The 22,753-nt window shown below is 39.2% G+C and overlaps 2 protein-coding genes and 1 non-coding gene across 3 annotated transcripts in view; all 3 read right to left on the bottom strand.

Annotated features, from left to right (window-relative positions):
* Positions 1–3,778: 3,778 nt before the first annotated feature.
* On the bottom strand, positions 3,779–12,927 carry hs1bp3 (HCLS1 binding protein 3). Its single transcript, XM_030778713.1, has 7 exons — positions 12,792–12,927; positions 12,061–12,226; positions 11,189–11,396; positions 10,797–11,007; positions 8,022–8,146; positions 7,717–7,855; positions 3,779–5,189 (listed from the first exon to the last, which is right to left on the bottom strand). Exons 1-7 carry the CDS (start codon positions 12,815–12,817, stop codon positions 4,919–4,921), a joined length of 1,146 nt encoding a protein of 381 aa, XP_030634573.1. The 5' UTR covers positions 12,818–12,927; the 3' UTR covers positions 3,779–4,918.
* A 229-nt stretch (positions 12,928–13,156) lies between these two features.
* trnas-aga (transfer RNA serine (anticodon AGA)) lies at positions 13,157–13,238 on the bottom strand. The gene has a single exon. It is a non-coding gene; the product is annotated as a tRNA-Ser (tRNA).
* A 7,348-nt stretch (positions 13,239–20,586) lies between these two features.
* The window catches only part of LOC115804559 (latent-transforming growth factor beta-binding protein 2-like), a 94,074-nt gene continuing 91,907 nt past the window's right edge, over positions 20,587–22,753 (bottom strand). Inside the window, exons 37-39 of the mRNA XM_030765103.1 lie at positions 22,488–22,753; positions 21,968–22,117; positions 20,587–20,762 (exon numbers count right to left, since the gene is read on the bottom strand). The exon at positions 22,488–22,753 is cut by the window's right edge and continues 25 nt beyond it. Of these exons, the coding sequence (XP_030620963.1) occupies positions 20,587–20,762; positions 21,968–22,117; positions 22,488–22,753 (592 nt within the window). The remainder of the gene's footprint in view (positions 20,763–21,967; positions 22,118–22,487) is intronic.

The raw sequence follows: 22,753 nt of genomic DNA, 5'->3' as shown, positions 1-22,753 counted from the left end.
ACGGGGCTAAGTTACATGAGAAAATGACCAGACGCTGCCGGATGTTTCTATCAAGTCTGGGCCTTTGTCCAAACCCTCTCTGCCTCTATCTGACAAAAACCACAGCAACACAACCCGGATCACAGTTCAACACAGCTTAAGAGCTTTGTGCTTCCCTGTCACAGCTCCACTCAAACACTGAGAATACTGCCTTTAACTGCACAATACACAGAGCTGTGTGGTCACGGTGAACTCAAAAGGGAATTCATGGGTCTTCTCAGTAGTATCTTCAGTTAGAGGAATACAAAAAACTACAAAAAAAAAATGTTTTCTGCCATATTTTGCTGACAGAGAGTTGTATATCCTGATGAAATCCACCGACCAGCGAACAAATTGCCTACCAGTTAGAAAGAATTTCAACTATAGTACAAACACAAAATCAAAAATAAATAAATGAATCGCTGATGCAATAGTCCAGTCTACAACTACTAAGAGGTCCACTAGATTTTTTTTTTTTTTTAAAGAATTTTTCAGGTCTAGAAGTTTCTGTCCATCTCACTCATTCACACTATTCATCACTCTCTGCGTAGACAATTACAATATCTCAAGGAATGAGACTCATGATTTTTGACATGATGTGTCTGACACAGACCAGGATGTGGAACATGCCACGTTCTGAGGCATCATGCACAGCTCCAAGCCATTGGTTTAAGTGGTTCATAGTTCACATGAGTTTATAGCACATTTATAAGTCATAACACTGCACTGGTTTATATTCATAGGAGCAGGTTTGTCGTGAATGATTCCAAAAGCCTCAAATTTGTTTAATGTCCAAGACTCAGAGTTTGAAAGGTCAAAACAGGACTGTTCCCATGTGATTCTTCCTTGGTCCTTGTCCTTGGTCTTTTCTATTCTTTAATAATAAGATGTTGGCTTCTGTAACTTGTACTACATGCTATTTTGGAAGGAGTTTTGTGTATAAGATGGTATATTTTGCCGGATTTCAAGATAAAAATATTTAAAAAAATACAAATAAATATGATTTATATTCAGAGGGTCTCTGTGATTCCCTCGTCTGTTTTATTTTTTTTTTCCTTTGCCAAAGTATATTAATAGAATCATTCCCTTAACAATCCCAATGGCTCCATAAATATGACTTGACTTCCTGTACAGATGTGGACAAAATGGAGGGGTTACCAAGCAGTCTGTCTACATAGTTCAGTTTTGAATGACAGACTCAGTAAAAGCCACTGTAACAGATATCATTAGATATCACAGGGCACAGCTCCACAGTGTTGCCACTCCACAAAGCAGAATAAAGAGAGAGAGAGAGAGAGAGAGAGAGAGAGAGAGAGAGAGATTGGTGCAGAAAAAAAAAAACAACATCAGAGATTAATCCCAGACTACTCATCAAGACTACCCTGGGAAGTAAACGAACATGTTTGCTCAGTCTGAACAAAATAGGATTAGGGAGCATCTGTTTCCTGTTCTGAACTAATTTTCCAAGACCAGAATCTGAGATTTCCATGTCAGATAAGGCACACTTGATTCTATGGTTTTTCCATTACTTGAATGGCACAAAAAAAAGAAAAAAAAAAGAAGAAGAAAACAAACAGGAGAAAAGGTGGCAAAAGCACTGATTAACTATTCTTGGGAACATTCAAAAGAAAGTGCTTGTTCCAACCATCAAAGTGAGTTACAACAAGGACGCGATAAACTGTTGAGTGTTCTGTTCATATTTCTGAAAAAGTCTTGATTTGCAGTTGTTTTTAGACAATGATATTTATCTCACAAAATCCCATTTAGAGGTACATAAAACAAAAGATCATCTCCATCTATTTATAAAAGCAGGATAAAGTCTTTGTTATGTGAACTTGGACACAGGGTCTTAAATTCTTTTCCATAAATGTGAACAATGTGTGCCTTGAGGAATCACTGAAAAGTCCAATAAGCTACCTAGACACACTTCCATTTGCGCTGTAGCACAACAATAAATCATCCAGCATGCTGGAATGTTCTTGGAGAGAGAGGCACTCATAGGTTTATTTTAGACTTCGGCAGAAATATTTGATTATCATTACTCAAACATCTATTTATTCATATGATACATACTGTAACTGGGGGTGGGATGTGTGTGTGTGTGTGTGTGTGTGGTGGTGGTAGTGGGGTGATGGCCTCCAAAAAGAATTCTAAATAGAGAGAAATGTTTAAAAGGAATAGTAATTCATAGGAAGAGGAATTGCCATTAAACAGCTGTGTGCAGAACCTTTGGGCTATGTAAAAGTGTATAGTTGGAGGAATCTGTAGGTCAACCGAGGCTCAGTCACCGCTCTACATGGTTCAAAGCTAGACATGGCATCTTTACGCAAACTTTAATATATTACTGATATTTTTTTGTGTGTTTCTTCACACTCAAATGAACAAAAAATAAATGAACTATGTGTTTAAGTACCCTGTCAGTTAGTATTTACTAACACCTCCTTTGGCAGACATTACAGCTTCCATCTGTTTTCTGTAGCCAGTGAAAACCTTATGGAAATCTTTCCCCACTCTTCCTCTCAGAATTCTGGTAGTATAATAACCATAAATAAGCTATGAATTACTGAGTTCAATGGGTAACACATGTGCTGGTAATGCACGTTAAACACATTCATCCTACAGTGACAGATCTAACTGATGAAGCAGTGATAGACACAGTGCATTTAAGTACCCCAAAGAAATTCTCTGTGGATAATTAGCAATATCCGAGTATATATCATATAACTTTTCCCCCCTTAAAGTCAATCTTACTTTAATCACTCTACACATACAGTAAAGTATGTTCCCCTCAGTAGGTAGGTAACAGGTCATTTCAAAACTTATCAAACTAAATTAAAGTTTTGTGAATCACTAATATAATTTTGAATAACACATGGATTGGAAAAGAGCCAAAAACATTAATGAGAATTAATGGCTTGCCTCAGGCTGTAACATTCAGTTGCTTTTTTTTTATTATTATTCCTCCCTGTTTATGGCAGTATCGACTCCTCGGCTGCTCTGTTCAGACCACACTGCACAGGGACACAGTCAGTCCATCCCTCACCTCCACTGGACTGTGGCCTCGCCTGCTGCTTTCTCTAGCCCAGAGTCAGGCCTGAGGGGGGAAAAGGTCACTGACAATCTAAACTATCACAGGGAGAATATACAGACAGTCTCACAGACAAAAGCTACATTTCAAACCACTTCTGCCGAAATGAAGCCATCTCCAAAGTTTATGTCCATCACCTTAAATAGAATTAAACTACTTTTAGTACATGCTACAATTACATGTTTATGGTTCTCAGGAAAGAAGAAACTGTACTCTGCCAAAATGAGGACTTTTATGTATCTTCCAAAGCAGGGAAAAATGCACATGCACACACACACACACACACACACACACACATAACACAACTGTATATTTTTTGTTCCTTTTCCATTTTTCCCTATTCAAGCAGGAGATGTGCAGAGATGGAATCTATCACCCTCTAGTGATGGCTGAGATGCAATGACTAAATCAGCACAAAGGGCAAGGAAGACTTTCCCCATTAGTCTGAGGAATAAACACTTTACATGAACAAAAATGCATTAGCATCAGTAAAAAGTTTTACATACCTTTATATAAGAAACACTTTCATGTATATTTCAATATACATGTAGGGTACATAACGCTATCCAGCAGCAATGATCTGTGACTGAGCCTGGGTACTTGGTACTTCAGATTTTGGGATGTTTACTAAATCTGATCTTTACTCTCAAAGACAATCATCATTAATGAGCATGCTGTACACAGTTTATTCCTAGCCATGTGCATTGTTGTAGAAAGTTTATATAGACAACAAAAACAACAATTCACAATTAGACAAGGCACTGTGAAGAAGAGTAAACATGAGCAGGTTTGAATGTAGGTTTGACTGTGAGTGTTCTTAAGGAGACTTATCCTGCTGCTGGGGTTAGGAGAAGGCCACCCAGACCCATCTATACTGCAAAAATGATCAACAAAGGAACTGTGTAAGTAATGCAGCTATAAATCTTCAAAATCCAACTGACAAACAACATTTCTACATGTTCCGTACTAAAGGATATAAGGCACACATTTTAGCCACTCTTAGCTGTTTGACTTTAGGATCAATTTTTCAAATGCCTTGCTTAAACAAACAAGCTATGTCTCTGTATACAACTCTATTCTATTTAACAGTCTGCTCAACTTTGTTTAATCTGCTTGGTCAGTTCTGAAAATGTCATGGTTTGGCATATAACAACAACTTAATCCTTGACTCAAACAAGAAAATTCATGAGTGTTAGGCGATTTGTCCCTACTCACTAGTCAATTAGAGTTATTTCATTAACGGCTTTACCCCTGCAGTAACCACATGATTTCATCCATTAAACAAAGTGTGCTATTGTAGACCACATACGAGATGATGAACCTGACATTTTCACAACAGTTTGGTTGGTTGGTTGGAATACTACTCATGTTCCATGGCTTTGGAGTACAAGTATTTGGCTGTATTGGACAACTTTACGGGATAGAAAGCATACAGAAATCACTGTTTACTGTCAAAGACCCCATTCTCTTCAGTCTAATGCATGTGAATGAACATTGAGATCTTTCTTTTGTAAAATATTTCCTAAACGAATGAAGACTTGATTTCCATTACACTGAGTCGTTATTACATAATTAGTTGATTTGGTCCCTCTTGCTGCCCTCATGAAAAATCCATACACTGCATTTGTACAAACAACAAAATCTCTCCAGTAAAACTGTGTAGCAACACTGTCTTTATATTTGTAGTTAAAATTCTGTGTTCCTGCACCTAACCAAACAAGACGAACTCTCATGAGAAATCTGTCGTAGAAAATGTGCCTTGATGGATAGTTTTTTTTTTTTTTTTTATACTTTTGTTCCTGAAGAGAGGAGCTAAAAGAGGTCCAGGTCCTCAGTGGCAGCAGCCTCATTTTGCTGGATGTATTTGAGGATGTCCATCTGATCCATGGTCTTGGCACTGCCCGGCTGAGCTGCTTCCCCAGCAGAGGTTCCACTGCTCTGGGCTAGGGATGATGGCTTCTGGGGTATGGCTGGCTTGGGCTTTAGTGTAGGTTTAGGTTTAGGTTTAGGTTTAGCAGCAGGTGCTGGTTTCAGTTTGTCTGACTTACTGACAGTTAGGAGTTTGTCTAGGTCTTCCTCCACCCTAAAAAATGAAAAAGAAAGGGTAAATATGGCGATAAAGTGGACTAATATTTAGAATGGTTTTGGAACATTGATCCAAAATTTTCACTGAGATTACTGTCTGAATGTCAGCCAGAGAAAGCCACCTTAAATGAACTCTGGAGAATGCAATGAACTTAAAAAATGACAAACGAATTTAACAGGCCTTTATCTGTGACACTGTGAGCAGATGGAAAAGTTTTCCGAGCTAAATATGAAAACTAATATCCATTTCTACAGAAAAAAACAGGCATTTTCTCCAGATCAATTCAAAATAAGAAAGTAATTAAACTGGTTCTGGCTACATCCTTCCACGCTTCAGTGCTTAACACTGAGAGACTGTTCCAGTCAGACTGGAGAGTGTTCCCACTGAACTGCTAAACCATGACACATTCATCAAAATGATGGATTGAGACCTTTCTGTCAAATTACTCTTTCAGACAATCAAAGAAAAAAAAAAAAAAGGACAGTTTCTTGGAAAATTTACGTTGAGGCATTTATAAGTGGTCCTTCAAACTGTACCCCCCATTTCACACATCGTAAAGTGAAAAGTTCATCCTTATGTAACAGGATGCCATGGCATTTGCTTCTGGACAGTTCTCGAGTGGATCTGCTGACAGTTTATTCCTTAAGTGCTTCAATAAAAACCAGCCAGAGTCAGTAGCAACAGACCAACAAAGGCTTTTGTGTTTGAGACATTCACTCATTACAAAAATGTGAACCAATCGGAGACAGCCGCTCTGCAAAAGTGAATATTGAAAACGACTAAAATAGTCACCTGAAAGTGACTGTGCTTTTTGGCAATACTAACAAAGTGACTTGACTTAGTACAAAATTACCCGGAAACAATTTCCTCTTCTTCTTTTTATCATCATCATCATTATTATTGTTATTATTATTAATATTATTATTACTATTTACAATTACTGTGTTTGTACATTGTTAATAACAAGTTTAAAATGTAAAAATAATTTAAAGACTATTGAAAAACTCTCTCATGTCAGTATCCAGTTTCCTGGAGTACTTGAGGCTAAGTGTCACGGCTGGTGGTGTGGTACAGGACCCAAGTGCAAGACACGATGGTTGATGGTGACAAACGGAAGACTTTACTTGAACTGAAGATCAAAATACAGTGCAAACTAATAACAAAAGCCGATAACAAAAAAGTGCAGCATGACAGAGTGCTCTAAAACACAAACAACGATAGACAATGAACCAGGCAAACACTAGGGCTTAAATAGGAGGAGAACTGAACAGGGCAACAGAGGATTGGTTGAAACTAAACAAGGTTAATAATGAGACAAACAGGTACAGGTGAGGGGCGGAGACAGACAAAGAACAGGAGCACAAAGACATGTCAAACCAAAAGTCCAAAATGGCGGTGCAGGTTGTGACACTAAGAGAGGTAGACTAATGCAGAACACATTCTCACTCCTTACAGGTGTATGATTCCGAGAGGCCACAGGAGAGAATGACACGATGAAAAATAACCGTTAATATATTACTGAGTCTCTGTGGCAATACGGAGCTGGCTGCCAAGTCTTATGCAATAGGGAGCAAGAATCCAGTTGGACGTGTTATGACAGGTCCTCATGAACTGTCGGCAAAATGTAGATTTAAACCAGACTGGAAACCACAAAGGAGAAAGAAATGCATAGATGTGGCAGACTCAAAAGCAAGGATCCAGGGTACCTGAAGAGGTCAACCATTTCTGTTTCATTTGGTTTTGGCAGTGGAGCATGATGGAGAATGTGTAAGGGAAAGTAAAGTGGTTTTCAGTAAGTGATCCTTACTAAAAACCTCTACACAATCAGAAAACCACAAAACCCATCAGAGATAAAAACTTAGCCAAGTGACAGAGAAAGGAAAAAATGAGAGATTGCAGGCACTCTTCAGGCTGCCTTCACATTATGGCACAATATGGCTGTCAGTCCTCATTTTAGTACTCAGTATGCTCATGTCCACAACTTAGTACAATTTAGCCACAAGCATATTAACACCCCGTGTTGGAGGCAGGTATCTACAACTGAATAGTTATTATGCAACTCAACCTGACTAAGCATGTGTGTGCAACAACCAGATGTTGACTACTGGTGGCTGACATATTGAAATGAGTCATGTATCTCCCTCAGTGTGAAGACATGGCAGGTCAAGTTAGGCTGTCCTCCTAGTCTAAATCAGAGATGTCATAATCTCTACGTCTGTGGAAAATTATTTCCCAGGAGACTGATAAAGGACAGATCTAGTGTAAAACTAAAATGTGTATATATCTACCTCCATGTTTGCTCACATTTAAAACACTTGTGTCTTTTAGAAAGTGAAATTGACATAGTTAGTCATATGAAATTATTGTTTAAGCCTTGCACAAACACAGCTGATTCAGCTGAGCCATAATTTAATAATGAGCTTGTGAGCTGAATCAGGTGTGATAGTGCTCATTGGTTAACCAGGGTAACAAACATACATATAACTGAAATGAAGAAATTAAACAAATCAGAGGCACATGATACCTGAAGAGTTCCTCCACATCTTCATCCAGTCCGGAGTCTGTAGGCTTCAGATTCTTCTCATAAGCATTCGGGAGGAGTAGAGAGTCACCCGCTTTCACCACCCCACCCAGGTCTGGATCCTCAAACAGCTTCAGGCCAGCTGTCGCCACGGAGAGGACAAAAAGGAGACATCAGGAGGGAAGGAATTCAGCTCTTGGTGAGCAGCCAATTCACTTACTTATATATGTAAAACTATGCACTTGAATCTAAAAAAAAAAGTTATACGAGAAATCAACCAGTAAAACCATTTCAGTGAAAGAAATTACCTTTGGCTGCTGGCTGGAATAACTCATCATCTGCATTATCCTCTTCATCAAACAGAGAGAGTGTTGGTTTTGGTGCTGGCTTGGCACTCGGCTGCACAGGTTTGGGTTTTTTGGGCTTCTTCGACCTGAGAGAGGGTGAAGGAGAGGGAGAGGGAGAGAAAAAACTTGCATATTAAATAGGATATTTTTTGGTTTGTGACACTCTGAGGGACAGTTTCAATCAGAACCGTTCACGTCGATGCTGTAAGGCCAGCCTGACAATGAAAACCAAGGTGGGACGGGAGTTTCCACTAATTCTGGAAATGACTGAACAATTGTTACCCCACAGGCAACCATGTGGGAATATAACAGGAAACTGTCTGGCACCTCCTTTACTTGTAACCACATTAATGGACTTCTGGATCAATGTCATAAATGTTACTTCACTGGCAATTTGTTGCAACCTATCACCAACTGAAGATTAAGCAGTTGAAGTTTTAATTGTTTATTTCTTTAAACATCCCCTCTGAGAAGTCTGTCTGATATGGTGGTCACTGACGATGATAGGGCTTGGTTTTACTCAGACATATTAACGGTTTTAAAGGCGTCAATCCACAATTATAAGCACAAAGAAAGATTCAGAGGGAATTAGAGAGCATTCAGTGTAATGTAGACATGTTGAGCCACAATACTAAACATTCATTCATTATTATTTGCCAGAGGCAGTACATTCTCACGTTATGTCCTCAGTATTTATCAGTTTCCCTTTTATAAGTAATTTATGCCATTACATGCGATCGACACTTTGATTTTAATAAGTTGCAAAACAGTACATTACTTTCTAAGCATTTGCCATTACTAGTATCTCAGATGGAGAGTTATGCAAGCCATCATTTGTTTGCATCTGGCATCCTTAAAATCGTCAATGACACCATCAGGCATGGCAAAGGGGCACGTTGTAACATGGAATAGGTGTGAGGACCTTCTCTAACCCAATAAAAATGCTTCGAGAAACAGACACAGACAAACACAAAAAAAATGTGAAAAAGAATTGACGCAGCAATTCTGGGATTCACTCTGTAACTAGAAAATGGTGTGCATGTGTGCAGTGATGAGGTAATACCATTGTGAGAATTAATGTACCTACCTTGTAATTCATCCTCTACCCACAATGACATGCAATGTTTTAGATGGAACAGAGTGACTCCAGTCATTCTATCCCAGTCATACTTTACTCATGTCAGTTATAGAGACCGCTTATCGAGACCTGATCTCCACCCCTCTTCTTATGTAACATCATTTTTCATCAATTCATGACACATTTCCTGTTATCTAGCACAGCCCGTAGGCATTTCAGAACTCTGCTTTAAACTTTCAGAGTGACCACAGTGACCAAAAAAGTCAGACAAACACACTCTCAAAACATTTATATACAAGAAATATCAAAGAAGCAATCCACAGTTGTCATCCGCTGTTTGATAAAGACGATTAAGTGGAAATAGCTTCATTTTAATTTACAGTGAACTCCTGTAGGAAAGTGAATGGGGGAGGGGGACAAGAGTTTTCCAGAGTATGTTAAACAGAGAGGGAGCGACCTTTTATAGGAATACACAGTCAGTGAATTCTTTGGAAATCGCAAGATTTTATAAAGTTTAAGAGGTTACGGTCAAGGCAAATGAACAGAATATATTTCATTTACAACCTGAGACTGAGTCTTCAAAGCTATTTTTACTGTAACAATTTTATAGTTTTTTTTTTTTCATTCCTATTACTATCAAACCATTCCAAACATTTTATGCCTAAATGATCTTTTTATAGACCCTGGTCTTCATTCATCAGCAATGAAGGTTTTATCTGATAACAAAACCACAGTAATGGTTGCAGTTTATTCGCATCTGACACATTAAACACTCGGTATGCAGGAGTGAGAGGGATTTTGCCTCCCAATGGGTTCAATTACTTTTGAAAATCTACAAAGAGAGACAAATAGGATCAGCTATTGAGTGTTTGGTCTTATTATGAGTCACAATGAAAAATTACACATCCCTGTTTGGGTGGTTAAATGGACCCATTCCCAAGAGACACTTCAGTCATGGAAAATTCCCAGAACTCTGCACAGAAAATGGTCTAGAGTTTCTCAAGCAATCAGTATGATGTGGCCACTTCCAGGCAGACACCAGTGAAGCACATTGGGCTGATTCATCCCTGTGAAACCTTACCAGCACTTGGCATCGTCCTATAGATGGGAGTTATTCTAGGTGGAGACGATGAGGTAGGAACAGTAATGCCCAGAATCAAGAACAATTATCTGCTTTGTTCAGTCTAGACCTGAAGTCAAGAGATTTGACTGCATGGTCTAAAACTAACCCCGGACATAATGTGTTTATGTGTTTTTCTATCAACCAGTGCGGTAATGGGGTAAGTAGTCACTGGTTGTCATGGATACAGCTGCAACAACATGTCTTGTGTGAACAGGGATGAGCTCTCTGTTTACTTTTAAAGATATAAATGTATATGAGCATAGCTGATGAGAGGAATGTTGCTGACAAAGCCAAAACAATGAGTCTTTGATGGAGGCCTAGTAAAAAAAACCCCCAAAAAACAATAAACCTTTGATAAGGAGTTAGTGACAACACAAACACACAGCTACAAAGGGCATAAAGAGTCACGTCGGAAAACCTATGAAAACTCACTACGTGGATATTAACAAGCATAGCTTAAATGTGGAGAGAAAGTGTTTGACCAACATCTTTCTAGTGACCTCACAAGAAACTGTCCAACAGTATCTATTCTTACCTTACATTGCCAAGCGGGTCGAGGAATTCTTCCTCTTCCTCATCGTCAGGAGGAAGTGGAGGGGGTTTAACTGTCTTAACATATTTTGATTGTGTAGGTCTCACAGCAGGCGCATTATCTTTTTGGAAGAAATCCAAGTCCTCATCTTCCTCATCCTCTCCCTTTTCTGGGGTATTTGTGCTTTTGAAGTCTGACAGAGTACTTTTGGCACCTGACAGATCAGATCAACTCAGGTTAGCAAAGCATTAATGTAGGAAATAAAAATACATACATACACATAAAAATATGAAGTGCTTCTTATTTTCAGTTTTTTTTTTTTTTTTTGATACATTGACAACTGCAAAACAACAAGACAGACATGTATTTCTCCAGATCCAACAGCAGCTCCTCACCTAAGAACTCCAGAAGCTCCGGGCAGGTAGCCAGAGTGGGGTGTCTGGAGATGAATTTGACGAGTTCATCAAAGGCTGCCCTGCGCTCTCGAAGGTCAGACTCACCCACAAACAGAGCCTTACGTGGCATTGCAGGCATGTGGATACTGGGATACTGAGCCATCAGACTATAGTAAAACTCATCAATTTCACTGTATTTCTTTGACACCTGTGAAATTCAAGGTTGGCAGTTGTTAGCACTCTGGATATTAGAAAATCTAACCCACATTTGTCATTTTAAGTGTAAAGATGTGGATGTACTGTCCTCTTGTGGACAAAAGGATGTACTAAGAGCTGGGACACTTTAGTTTGTTTGCCTGGTATTTTTCAGGTTCAAGCTCTGAACGTAACATGTCACATGAACAAAAAAAACTGATAAAATATTCCAGCAGCATAACTGACAAGCAGCTTTACTGCAATGGCCATGATAAAACATATACTGGATGAGCGGACTGGAGAGGCAGTCCACTGGCAACAAACCAGTCACAAGATTTCTCAAAACAGGGAAGAGCAACTATCAAATCCACATATGATTCAAGCTAAGCAATAATGGAATAGTGCACCTTTCATGTGAGTTTTCATTCTTTTTCTCATTGCAATGTTTATGTTTCTGTACAAAATAAAGAAATAAGGTGTTATCAGTGCTCAATATCTATAAAACACTTTTGGTGCTTAAATGCTTGTTATACCTTTTGCATGTGACTTAACTATTTCATAATCAAATTTAATTTCAAAATTGCACTGGCATTGATCCCCATTCCCCATAGTTCACAAACAAATGTACATTAAACAACAAATGCGTTTATTTATTATAGGACTACTGTATCCCTTACCACCAACTGTACAACATCTCCTGGTTTATGCTTTGGTGATTTGAAGGCAGCAAGTCGCGTCACTACAACAATCTGGTACTCAACATGACCCGTCATCATGCTCCCACGGATCTCCTGGTAGAGTGGCACCTGCAAATCAATGCCTGTGGCCTCATTTTGCAGAGGCCTGATACAGAGCACACAAATAAAGTTTATACTGCAGCTTAACTATAGAACAGGAAAATATACTATAGCATCCAAAACAGAAACACGCGTGCCCCCTGACTTAGGTAACTTAGAGAGAGAGGAGAGAGAGAGAGAGAGAGCTGTTACGGACACGGTAAATAAATTCAATACAAGTGAAGTGACCACTGCACTTATCTAACTCTTTATCCGTTTAGTTCAAACACTAGACAGCCAATAGCCGTCTAAAATACATCTGGAAATCTGAAACACGTTTTGCTTCGAAGTTGGCACCGATATTAATAGCTTTGAAACCACACATCAAGCTAGCCCCTCAATTCTGGGCATCACTGCATATAGCAAAATGAATAATACAGTAAAATGTGAGGAACTAGTCAGCTAACAAATGACAAAAGCAGTTTCAGAAGTATATGCAGTGCTGCTAAATTTCATCAGAGTATAAACAAACTGAGTTACTTCCATGTTAAGTCCGCCATTGTTAACCTAGTTGTTCTACTGACGTTTCGGTGTGACAAAAGTTTTGAATAACATTGCGTATGCTACCTTACCTACTCGTAATAAGTCCATCTGGCATGGTTGAAGGAGGTGCACCGATAGCTAGTTGGTTACTTTCAAATTTTTCCTCATAGCCATTGATATTTTTAAGTTACTACGTTACCTCCTAAAGGGTTGAAAGCAGTGAATGTAGCTAATATTTCACAACGAACGATGACCGAAGAGTCACGAGATCATTCAACTTGATGTCAGCCAGCTAGCCAAGCTGGGGCAGTTAGCTACCTATCCACGATTTGCAAATACGTGCAAAGTTCTCTTAACTCGAACGAGTACATTTTTGTTTGCATTTTGAAATAAAAATCACCTCTTAACGCACACTTGTATAATCAAAATGCAAGCTGAAAATAATATATATCTTCGTAGTCGGCAGGATTCGAACCTGCGCGGGGAGACCCCAATGGATTTCTAGTCCATCGCCTTAACCACTCGGCCACGACTACATACGTAATAGCGTCTCAAAATCACGTATTCGAAAGGGATTTAATGCACTGTGTTTTATGTACGTCATTAGGTTAGATTGGAGTGCTTTCGCATACTACTGTGGTACGTGTATATAATTTCTAACTCCTGTTGATGGTGGTTAAAAATGCTGCCAGAACTATCATACTATACTGTAAAATTTAACATACATTTTTAACTGAGATGAGATATCGTGTCAGAACATGTTGTACGTTGTTTTCACGCCTGGCCTCGTATTATTAATTGGCATTTACCTCGTCTTCTGATAAGATAAGTATCTTGGGGTGGTCAAAACATTGTAACGAACCCTTATGCTTAAAACTTGTACCTAATGACCTCTTGAACCCTTTTCTGCCAGTGTCATGAGTGTAAGGCCTGTAAATAATATCGATTCTGAAAGTAGTGCTCACTCTGTCCAAAAGAGAGCAGTCTTGTCACAGTTACAGTCACATGAACAGTATGGCTTTGAACATAGTTCGTAAGTGTTGCAATCATTTCTGGCTCACCGTTTTAAAGCTCACACTGTCAACACCATTTGTTAAAACATATTCACTATGTTTCTCATTCTAAGAACAACAAATAAGAAAACAACAACAACATAACAAATCAGATTCGTCTCAAAAAATCTGTGCAGAGAAATGTAGACTACATTCCTGCATCTTAGTTTTAAATTTCACATCTCTCGTGATAACATGAAAAACACTGCATTTTTCATACAAACCCGTCCATTTGCTGGATTGGCAAGTTAAGGCTATAAAGATGACTACTGGTTTGGAGAGTGATTTTGCATTATAGGTTCTCAACCTCAGTCTTTTCTCAGTGGTTAGAGCAGAGCTATATTTGAAATGTTCAGGATCAAGTTCCAGATCACCTAAGGTCCTTGTTATCAGTATGGAGGCAAACTTAAATTTATTATGTGGTTTGAATTTATTGATTAGATTGATAGTTTTATAAAAATGAAGGAGTGAAGCTACTGATCAGAGCAATCAGAGCATTAACAAACACACTGTATTAATTCACTGGTTCTCAGATGACATATTTTCAAATTGATTTGTTATTAGTTAGTAAGGGCCCCTATTTAAACATTCATCTTTGACTCAGTGGTTTGCTGAGCTCAGTTGAGGGTAATCTCATTTTTCTGAAATATGTCTTGCATGATTTGTTCTTAACCCTGCTAAAACCGTTGTCCACCCTGGAGAGGAAAAATTCCTTTTGAATGTAGGGATGGATGTGGAGGCTTCCTGTGGCTGGACAAATGAGAAGAGGCCTTGGATAGATTGGCACTGCAGCACAGTGGGGATGGGATATGGGAGAAGTCAAACACAAAGTAAATATGAAAGCAATGAACCCCTAATACTGACCAGCAAAGAACAGACCCTCTAACATATAGCAGCACATGATAGACTTCAGCTCTTTGCTGATGATGTCCTTCAAAGGAGCAAACTAGCTTGATTCTTGTAGGTCTTTCATAACAATGGGGTCATTTGTGATTAAGAAACAATATTAAAGAGAACTTTAATTTCTTGACAAGACCAGATGAGCCTGGCTGTATAATCTACACATGTGATAGTACAATAGAAAAAGGTGCCTGACAGTTCAAGTGGAAACTGTGGCACACAACTATCACAAGGAGCAGTTATCAGAATATAAAGAGTGAAGTGTTAATATTGAATCTAGGCTTTGGTATCTGAGGGAAACATATGTAGCTTGATTAGAAGCAAGTGACGGCCTGTCATTCACTGTCTCTGCTACCAGTATCACAGTGCTGCCACAGAGAGTAATATGGTGATGCCATATTTGTTTGGAGGACTTGGTCGTTCTTGCAGTCATTGAAATGCTATCTATCTATCTATCTATCTATCTATCTATCTATCTATCTATCTGTCTGTCTGTCTGTCTGTCTGTCTGTCTGTCTGTCTGTCTGTCTGTCTGTCTGTCTATCTATCTATCTATCTATCTATCTATCTATCTATCTATCTATCTATCTATCTATCTATCTATCTATCTAACTATCGAGATGTATATATGCATTTACTATCACATATTTCACCAGCTCAGCTGAAATAGCTTGTTGTCCATTTCTTAGACTGACAGAGGAATGCCAGTGCTGACAGGCAATATAGGCCTATAAAATGCATGCAATTTCTGAGTTATCCTGCCAGGTAGTAAGCCAGACCTGTCAGCACCAGGAGAAAGTTGCCCGGGGTGTCTAGCCACCTGCAGCTGGAAAGCATGATTCATTTACATGATCAAATAATCTATCGAGTAAGAAGCATTGCAGTAATTTTCATTTAATTCTTTATGGTCAGAGGAGCATTTTACAAACAGTTGGAGGAGCTTTGATATTCATAAGGCTACTTTTCTTGATACCTGCTTGCTTACCACTTTGGCCACTTATGTGATGCCTAACTCAGTAACTGCACTGTTTAATCAGCATGTATGGGGAGGGGAGAGTGGCAAACTCTTGCTACGTGCATAGTTTATGAGTTACTCCCATATTACGAAATACACATGTCAAATATACCTCAAAACACATTTACTTTGCATGTTGTGAATCATCTGAATCATATTTAATATGATGGAAAACTGTGTGGTCCCCTAAGCGTCAATGAGTCACGGAGTGTTTTTTTTTTTTCCAGCCAATGTTCTCACAGTTGAAGTAGAAGATTAGTATGCATTCTCCACACAGAGCAATATTTCAAACTGGTCAGTGAAGTTCAAGACCTCCATTCAAAGATTCAAGAAAATTACTTGTTAAAGACAGCTATAGACATTTGTTGACTGTTGTTCACCACAGTCAGGTTTGCCTTGGTATTAGTTCAATCATGAAGTTGAAATAAATCTCTCTCACTTTAGTCTCAACCAAGAAAAATATCTCTTGGGAAACTTTGGACTTCCCAGATGAGGAGAACAAGTTCTGCAGCACAATCACTTAAAAAATGTTTAATCTGAAATCTTAAACAGGAAGGTTGTGTAAGGGAGCTGACCTCATTTTCTTCTTTTTTTTTGTTTGGAAAATGGGATGAAAATAATCAAACATGAAATTCTTCTAATTAATGATTATGTGATTCACCAAAGTGTTTGCCTCTAAGTTGATATGAGGCTGTACAGAGCCACAACAAACAATTATTAAATCACACCAATGGGCTTAACCTCTGCCCATACTCATACTCAAAAGTTACTGATAAAAAGGATATTTCCATATGAACATGAATTAACAACTGGGAACAGAACACCAAAACTAATGAAAAAAAAAAAAAAAGCATACCACCCCTTTCCCCAAATAGAGGAGTTTTTGAATACAGTGCGCTGGGCATGCTGGTTTTAGATTGTGGATTTGGCTAGTGGTTATGATGAAGTGGCAGTGGCAGAAAAGTATAAGTATAAAAGTGTTTTGCACATCATTAGAATTATTTCAGAATAATAGGATGCCATATGGAATATGTAATGGACCATACAGTTTCCAAAGATTGATAAATAAGAAGAGGTCATTCTGGAGGATGAGTGTTTTAATCACATATGTATTTGGATGATATGGTGCTATTTAACTCAATGAGAGAAAAAAAAAAACATCTGATGAGGCTGGAGAAAGTCCTGTCAAGATTTCAGGAAAATGGCTTGAAGGTGAAACTGAGTAAGTGTTGCTTCCTTCAGCAGGAGTTATGATACTTGGGCCATTTAATTTCCAGTCAAGGAATGGCTTCATACGCTGAGAAGGTGAGGGCTGTTCCAAGAAAGTCTAGGGTACTCTGTTCACCTCTGAAATTTGCCATTATTAAGATTTGTGAATTCATTTACAAAGCTAGAATCATCACTCCACCATTTGACAGCCATAAACAATCACAACAAGGGAGAGGAATGGACACAAGAATTTTTTGGTGAATCTGTTCTGTAATAATTGGACTCTCACTCAAGATTAGCATTTCGAAGTCTTACAATCATACTTATCCTAATTACCACACTTGTATTAGGCTGACTTCAGAAAGCCTTTCACTTTAGAAGTGGATGCCAGACATTCTGGACTTAGTGCAGTGCTCTCATAGGACCGTGCTGGGCAACAGAGGCCGGTGACCTATGCCAGTAAGGGATTACGAGTTTCTGAAAGAAATATGCAGAATTATAGTGCAAAGATGTCAGAGTCTCTGGCCTTAAAATCAGCGATGGCTAAAAATGATTACATGTTTGGCAAAAATGCACAGTTTCAAAGATGATATTCCACTGTTTCACCTGCGGATGGTGAGTTGGGAGCCATAGAGCCATGCTGGGCAGCCCAACTGGCCGTGTTTAACGCTGACATCACACATATCATTGGCAAGAGCAACAACAATTTTGATGGGCTGTCTAGACAGCACATAACAGGAGAAGAAGGGAAACTGATACTAGCTTTTGCAGTTCAGGCAAGGTTCATCATGGTCATTGGGAATCACTGATTCCTTTTAAATGCAAGCAGAACAACAGTGTATTTTCCTGATGTATCTTGTAACTCGGTCTCTGCTGTCTTAGAATACCTGTCCTATTCATTTTGTAAGCGTACAGGATGCTATAACAACCTAACAGTCTAAACGTCTGTTCTGAAATGACAAAAGGGACCAGATGTGAGTTGAGCTGGAGCAGCAGACAAAGGGCACATGGGAGCTGTAATGGCAGTGGGACCAGACAGAGGGGCCTTTTAAAATCTGGCCTCTCTGGTGATGTCAAAGGTAGCTGGGTGAAGGAGCTACTCTCCATACAATTATTAAAGAGTGAGATTATTCAGCATTTGCATGAAAATCGAGGACACTGTGGCACAGACCAAACATTTAAACTCATTCAGTAGTGTTGCTACTTGTTGGTAACAAATAAAAATCCAGATGTTCTGCAAGATAATATCCTCCGTGTGCCTATTAAACTGCTCTCTGCCATATCACTTCATGCAATCTTACAGTGACTGGTTTGTGGATATTGCATCAGTGTGTGCCAGCCTAGGCTCCCTTGTCTTTTATACATGTCAGAATGCACAAGTTACGTTAAAAAACAACACTAGATATGTAAATAAGTGATGCCAGAGTGGGTATAATGGTTTTCTAGTAGCTGTGGAACAAGGTTAGTGTGTTGTGTTGTTTGTCGGCACAAGAGAGGGAGACACCATGTTCTAGTAAGCCAGGAATTGCCCCAACCTTCACTGGTGACATCAAAGGGCAAAGCTTAGTGGAGAGAAACAGGGGAACACCATTAAGCTTATTAGGGAGCTGGGGATGCAGCTGGAATGGTGGCTAGAGCAGCCATGGCTTCTCTGGCTGGGATGGAACTTGGAATGAATCAAAAAATCTGCATGACATTTAATTGGTCCCTCTATTAATCACTGACCCAGATGCTTTCAACTGCGATTGCTGCTAAGCTGCTAACAATTCTTTTATAGCTGCTGCAACATTTTTATCACTTCATTACAACAAAAAAACGACAATGACTTCAGATATAGCAACATTTTCCAACTTTATTTCATGACTGGAAACAAAAACAGAGGTAAACGAGAGGAATGAATAAGGTTGACCACAGTTTCAAACGGAGGCATGGTCCTACGTTCTTGACCAGAGCATATCATTTTACTAAGTTTAACAAATATCCACACAGGTGGAATGTGCTCATGAGTTACTTCATTAAAAAGGTTTAATTGTATGGCATAAGTATGACCGAATGTCGATAAGTATGCACACGGAATAAGTGCTGTTTCTTTCTGAACGACCACTGTACAGTTGTTTTAACCCGTCCTCTGTCCTTGGGATTCTACAAATGTTTTCAAATACAATTATAGATCTGTCTACTCTTTCAATAGCCCAACTAATAGTACTGCATTTGAAAAGCAGCGATGAGAGCATGGCATTTAACCCAATCAAAAATGCAGTGTTTTGTGATTTTGCAGTGTATGAAAACTCTTCTGTTCCATTTATCTGATGTTAAGAGGTTTGCCAGCGATGCTGTAAATTCATTTTTCAGATTTGATTAACAATCCACATTTAAGACACTAAAAGTGTTGCTGATGGCAGAGTCTCGTACTTTTACTGTATTGACTTTCTGGAGTGAAGGGGGGAAAAAAGTGCGGCCACTCTCTTAATTACATCGTTCATTATCTGCTCCACAGGGCAGGAAATATACACTCTCTCTTGTACAGTGTAAACCACTTCTCATATATCAAAGATATGTTTACAAAACATTTGTACAGACATCTATAAATCTACAAAGTTAATCATGATACTTCAAAAAAAATTTTTTTATGTTTTCTGTTTTTTTTTCCCAAACAAACAAAGATTGTAAAAAGATTGTATTGTTGTGTAATAAGAATATATAACAAAACTGACTTAATACATCATACTAGAACTGTACAGAACATCCCAAACATCCTTAGTGCGGCCTTGACAAAAACTATGAGCTGAAGAAATACACCGGGTCTTAATAACTGTATTTAATTGTGCTACATTGTTCCTATTTCATCTATGTCCCATACCTGCTGACAGTCCGTGTACTGTAAAATATTATGCATATGACTTATATAAATACATAATCTGCTGAACATTTTCCCAGAGCTATACTGCACATGCACAGCTTCCTTTCAGGCTATGAATAATCAGATCATTGCCGTGCATTTTAACTGGAACTGTTAGAAAAAGAGAAAGAAAGCAACCGGAAATAAGAGAAGGATTTAAATGTTTAAAATTCGAAATAGAAAGAGAGAGTGTTGACAGTATCTACTGTGTATATTGCTTATTCATTCTGTGTTCTTAAAAACTGTCACACAAACAATAAGGATTTCTGAGTAATTAAGGCTGTAAAAGCCCAAAAAGTTAGCATAAAAATATGTTATTCCATTCTAAAGTGAAATAACAGGTCTCTTTTATCTAAGAACAGTTTTTCTCACTTCAATTTTTTGTCTTATCGTAACTTTCTGGGTTTACAGTGTGTGAAAAAGTGAGGCATAAGCAAAGTTCTCTTAAGTGTCTCAACTTAAGTTCAAAAAACATAATGCATATCTGGAAAGAGCTTGGGGAAGCTAGTCACCCTCCTCTCGAGTTATGCCAGACAAAGAATGTCTTTAAGCAGCTAAGCTGAGTTTATGACTTTGTTTTGAATGTTTCAATATTTTTCCTCTCTTTTCTGAGTGTTTGTGTATAACATACGCACATAAACACCCATACAGACACATATGGGACACAGATATCTAGCTTCACTGGTGCAGGTTTAGCTTCGGTCATTTGCAGATTTGGGGGGGGGGGGGGGGGGGGGGGGGATAGCATCAGTTCTTTAGAGAGGAGCGAGTCTGGGATGGAGGGATTGGAAATGAGGAGAAGAGTGGTGTCATTTTCCAGCCTCCCTGGTTGCAGACACTGGCTCCTCTGGGATACACTCATGAGGCTTGGCAGAGGCCATAAAGCCAGGCAGGCAGTTGCATTTGTAAGAGCCTTCTGTGTTAGTACACACCCCGTTCTTACAAAGTGCAACGCTGTCACTGATGTCCTCACATTCATTTATGTCTGAAATAAAAGAGATAAGTCAGGGTAAGTGAGAGATGTCTGGGGAAAGGCTTGGTTAGGCTGTTAAGGTGAGTGTAGTGCCATTTAGATTTTTTCTTCTTCTAGGCTTCACTTGTAACAGATTATGCACTATGCCTTTAAGACTGTATTAATGCCTTTAACCTATCTGGGTAAGCATGTTACACACTCCCCACAGTGTCTCATCAAATTAACCAAAATCCTGCATTAGAACCTCATCCCTCAGAGAGAGACTTATGTAATGAGTGTTCAGTCCTTTGGAAATGATTCATATAAATGATTGCGGTGTGACCCTGGGGTCAGTCTGCATGTAGGATTATGATACTCCCTACTTTACTCAGGCACATCTCTGATCATACAACATACCAACACAGTCTTAATCACCAGTTTTGGAATGATTCCAGCTTATTCTCTGCGGCCAGATTTGCTCTTTTTCCCCCCTCTGAGAGTGAAACATGAAAAGGTCTGAGTGGCTTCTATCACCATTTAACTGAAAAACTTTTTTTCTCCATGTTTGTGTTGGGAGAGCCATCATCACTGGAGCTGACAGAGTTCAGCACATGGAGGGATGCCTCCAGAATGCTGTAATCAGACGAGCCACAGGGTTTCCATTTCAAACTAAACAAATACAGCCAATGGGAATAGTCTACTGTCCAGGCATGACAGGGAGAAACTGTGTGACTTCAGTGACTTTTCTAAGTTAGCGTGTGGATCAGATGGAGTCATGTGATATGAAAGACTTTGATCCTTCACTGATGACACTGGTTTAGACATACTACTGCAGGACTGTCAGCATGCTTGTTTGGTCAGGGGGTCAGGGGATGCTGAGAAGAACTCTTGATGGAAAATTAAGCCTTATGAGTTAAAAGGAGAAACCCTGGGAAAGAGCCTGATTGAGCAAAAGTGTCATGTCATTTCAAAACAAGTTAATTCTGTTTTTTTCCTTCATCTCACCACATATTTTTCTCATTGTTACCACTGCTGGAAGCAGTGGAGTATGTCAATGTAGAGCACGTTAGTGTGGAGTTTAACGGTGTATACCAAAGTGGTGTATATCAACGCTCACCATCATGACATCAACTGGCAACTGAAACTTACATGGATATCTCCAAACACACAGAGAGAGATACAGGATATACAAAGAGATAAAAGGATGGATAAAGATTGGTAAAATGAGAGGGGCTCACCAATGCACGCCATCTGGGAAAGGTTGAGTTCATAGCCATCAAAACAGTCACATGTGTAGCCCTCACGCACACGGACACAACGGCCATTTTCACAGCCATTCAGGATACCACACTCCTCTGCTCGCAAGCCCTCAAAGCCTTCGGAGCGGTCTGAATACAGACACACGCAGACACACACACACACACACACACACACACACCAGAGTTATAACTGTTCCACTGTCATAACATTCACTGATCTTAGTATTTGAGTGTTTTTGGTATACGGCCATCCTGCAAATATGATTTAATATTGGATTAGTGTTTACCGGCAGTAAAAGTATCATTTACACTGGATCTCACTCACTCCAGAATAAGCATTTACTCATTTACTATGTGTTCCCTACACTAGTTCTACTGAATTTGTGCACTTGCCAAGTTTGTGTGATATTAGCTAAAGACTAGCGTATATCACAGTCTGTGTCTACACATTTACATTGATAACTGTGTATAGAAATCCATCCTTCTGTGGTGTTCTTACCCCTGTTTGGGTCTACTCTGCGTGGCGGTTGGTGCTCTCGGGGCCATTGAACAGGTACTCTCGCCCCTTCTCTGGTGTTGTAGTCACTGGAGGGATCAGTGTAGACGGGTCCGTTCTGAGTGTCCTCAGGGCTGTAATAGGTCTCAGTACCAGTAAGGGGTCCATAGTTACCCCAGTAGGGAGGGCCATAGGTTCCATCGGGGCTGAGGTCTGGACCATACTCAAAACCTGGTCTTTCCCTCAGACTGTCTGATCCCCTCCCTGCC

This window comes from Chanos chanos, chromosome 1 (assembly GCF_902362185.1).
Source record: "Chanos chanos chromosome 1, fChaCha1.1, whole genome shotgun sequence".
In the NCBI taxonomy this organism is placed as follows: domain Eukaryota; kingdom Metazoa; phylum Chordata; class Actinopteri; order Gonorynchiformes; family Chanidae; genus Chanos; species Chanos chanos.
This window is presented reverse-complemented; position numbering and strand designations above follow the sequence as displayed.